This window comes from Haliotis rufescens, unplaced genomic scaffold (assembly GCF_023055435.1).
Source record: "Haliotis rufescens isolate VD_foot unplaced genomic scaffold, xgHalRufe1.0.p SCAF_6, whole genome shotgun sequence".
In the NCBI taxonomy this organism is placed as follows: Eukaryota; Metazoa; Mollusca; class Gastropoda; order Lepetellida; family Haliotidae; genus Haliotis; species Haliotis rufescens.
In genome coordinates this window covers 27,332,824-27,336,233 of record NW_025964334.1, presented here as the reverse complement: position 1 = coordinate 27,336,233, position 3,410 = coordinate 27,332,824, and the positions used below count along the sequence as shown (strand labels likewise).

Genomic DNA, 3,410 nt, shown 5'->3' with positions numbered 1-3,410 from the left:
TGATAGTATTTGTAACATTTACTGTATTCATTACACTGAGGGTATTCATTACATCGGTAATAGTCTTTATGTTGATAGTACACTTTACATTTGAGACTACAGTATGTGTGTGTATGGTAGTATTGGTTTATGCAGCTATATACTGATATAAGATGTGAGGTATTAGAGTGACAGTATAAATAACATAATTTAGGGAGAAGATAATGGTTGTATCAATCGTAGTAACTGTTGCGACAGTTGTAGTTTTTATAGAATGGAAAAATAACACACTTTTGATGCGCACGTAAAATAGCTATATCCTTGTACCAATGGTCTTTGGCAAGCTTGTTCACGATTTGTCGGAACGACAGTGTGAGTTTGGGTGTGGGGATGTATGTATGAATATATATATATGTGTGTGTGCTTTAAAAAATTAAAACGGGGTTAACATGAGGCGTAACAGTTTATTTATTTAGAAAATTCAGAAAACCAAAATTAGATTGAGGATGGTTTTTTACACCACTTCCGGCAAAGATCGCTTAGACAACAAAAATAATCGAAAGGATTGTTATATATAATTCCCACTATATTTGAAAACAATGCCCATATTATCTCGTCTTTATTCAACAAATAGTTTTAACGAAGTTAACGATTATTAATTACCCATAGGAACCCATTTAGGCATGTAAAAATCACCTTTCTCAAACCCTATGCTTATGGCCGTACCAGTTAACGGGTAGCCATTGTAATACACAGTATAGCCATCAATGAGCCAGGCTGCCCACCAACCAAAGGTTCCCACCGTCATAATCATGTGATCACACATCGTCATAGCAGCAAAGTCTACGTACTCATTCATGTTGTGCATTATCACAATGTCTGGGGCAGTTAGGTGCTTATAACACCAGTCAACGTCATCTGTAGCAATAAGAAACAGAGGATTGATGAACTTTAGTTTCATGTGAGCAACAGCCTTCCTTATGTAGGACAGAGGAGCCGTTGTATAGCCTCGCTTTCGATACCATTCTTGGTTTATGTCTGTCCTTCGGACATGTAAAGCTATGACAGTTCGATTGGGAAATGGAGAAGTGTATTGTTTGAACGAGTTCGCAGCAATTCTAGCATATGTGCCTTTTGGTTTAAATTCCCTTTGAATCTGAGATTTGATTGGCTCGAAATATTTCCATGACTGCAAAAAACTGAGTATTTTCACGTTTCCCTTTGGAAGGTCTTCCAACTGGTCGTCGTAGCTGGCGTATCGTTTCTCTCGGACGGATGTCCACCTTTGTGTGTCAACGTCGTCAGTGAAGGAGATATTAAACAGTTTAATGAGGGACGTTGTGCTGGATATGACTGGTCGCTTACCGTTGCGGAAGGCAATCCCAAGCAGCGATGCATACTGAAACATAGCGTTACCAAATCGCCCCCTTTCGGGGATTGTAACAAGATCTTCCAGGGGACTCTTCAGTCGCCATTTGGAAAACACTTGTTCATCAGCCATAGATAGAGATGTCGCAGGTGCAGCATGTGCATTGATGATCGAGGCCTTCTTATAGATGTCATACTTAGTTGCAACATGTGATAACCCAGTCAAATAACCATGTGACGTGTAATACATAAAGGATGATGTAACAAGCACTACAATTACAGTTGCAACTCCTGCCCAACATCTCCTGATATTGGTATTTAAGCGCTTCATTGTTTAAAACTGTAATAGGATTGTCAATTACATAACTCCATACGTTCCTGTCATTGTAGGGAATATTTCCAATTTACTCCGAATATATAACAGGTTCGTCCATTGTCCCAGAGCTGACAAGGCACTGCGGATTGGAATCTGAAAAGTAAACGTATGGAGATTTGTCCAAAGTAACGGAGAACGTGCACGTGTTGTTAGATAATGTACACAAACTATCCATGCAGTAAAAGCATATATCATGGCCAATCAACAAGCTGGGAACGTGCACGTGTTGTGAATAATCTACACAAAATGTCCATGCAGTAAAAGCATATATCCTGTCCAATCAATAGACGGAGAACGTGCTCGTGTTGTAAATAATCTACACAAAATGTCCATACAGTAAAAGCATATATCCTGCCCAGTCAATAGACGGAGAACGTGCACGTGTTGTAAATAATCTACACAAAATGTCCATACAATAAAAGCATATATCCTGCCCAGTCAATAGGCGGCGAACTTGCACGTGTTTAGATAATGTACACAAACTGTCCATGCAGTAAAAGCATATATCCTGTCCAATCAATAGACGGAGAACGTCCACGTGTTGTTAGATAATCTACACATAATGTCCATGCAGTAAAAACATATATCCTGTCCAATCAACAAGCTGGGAACGTGTACGTGTTGTGAATAAACTACACAAAATGTCCATGCAGTAAAAGCATATATCCTGCCCAATCAATAGACGGAGAACGTTCACGTGTTGTAAATAATCTACACAAAATGTCCATGCAGTAAATACATATATCCTGTCCAATCAACAAGCTGGGAACGTGCACGTGTTGTGAATAAACTACACAAAATGTCCATGAGTAAAAGCATATATCCTGTCCAATCAATAGACGGAGAACGTTCACGTGTTGTAAATAATCTACAAAAAATGTCCATGCAGTAAAAGCATATACCCTGCCCAATCAATAGACGGAGAACGTGCACGTGTTGTAAATAATCTACACAAAATGTCCATGCAGTAAAAGCATATATCCTGCCCAATCAATAGACGGAGAACGTGCACGTGTTGTAAACTAATCCACACAAGATATCGATACAATAAAATCACATCACATACTACCACTGTTTTAAACCAACTTGATAACTGATACACCAACAATCACACATCCCTATATATGAACTAAATATACACCATGCATGTATAAAACCAAATGTACAATAGACATGTTCCACCAACTACACATACACATGCCACATTTACCCGACACAACTGAAACGGCCATTCCAAATGCGGTACGTATCCTTCAAAGTTTCGTGTTGAAGAACGATCCCTTCGCTTTTCAACCCACGACAAAACGTTTTCAACTTTGAGTAAAATCATTTCAAACAATAAAAGCGGACCCCCTGCCTTGTCAGGGGACTTTATGCCCCTGCCCACAAATTCTGATCTCAGAGATATTCAAGGTTGAGTAAATACTGGTGTGTTTCCTGAATACGAAGCTTTGCGTTGTTCGGTTGTGTTCGAGCAATGCGCTCTCGACAAAGCATGTATTTGTTGTTTACACCGCAGTCAGAAATATTCCCCGGAGCTTGTAAATAATCGATATTTGGCTTGTCAAAATAGTGATTGATTGTATGAGCAAGCTTCCTTTCCATCGATGCAATTTATTTATTGCTGTAACTTATCGTACTTACTATATAGTTAATAATCTTGCGTGTACACATGTATACATTTTCA

At 38.9% G+C, this 3,410-nt stretch overlaps 1 protein-coding gene across 1 annotated transcript; it reads right to left on the bottom strand.

The window, feature by feature from the left end:
• Window positions 1-441: 441 nt before the first annotated feature.
• LOC124127806 (galactoside alpha-(1,2)-fucosyltransferase 1-like) lies at window positions 442-3,009 on the bottom strand. Its single transcript, XM_046491178.1, has 2 exons — window positions 2,934-3,009; window positions 442-1,816 (listed from the first exon to the last, which is right to left on the bottom strand). The coding sequence occupies exon 2, from the start codon at window positions 1,676-1,678 to the stop codon at window positions 635-637; it is 1,044 nt and encodes a 347-aa protein (XP_046347134.1). The 5' UTR covers window positions 1,679-1,816; window positions 2,934-3,009; the 3' UTR covers window positions 442-634.
• Between the last annotated feature and the right edge of the window lie 401 nt (window positions 3,010-3,410).

What these genes read in the sequence shown, in the direction of transcription:
- LOC124127806 (XM_046491178.1), bottom strand. Translation starts at nt 1,678, where the DNA reads ATGAAGCGCTTAAATACCAATATCAGGAGATGTTGGGCAGGAGTTGCA.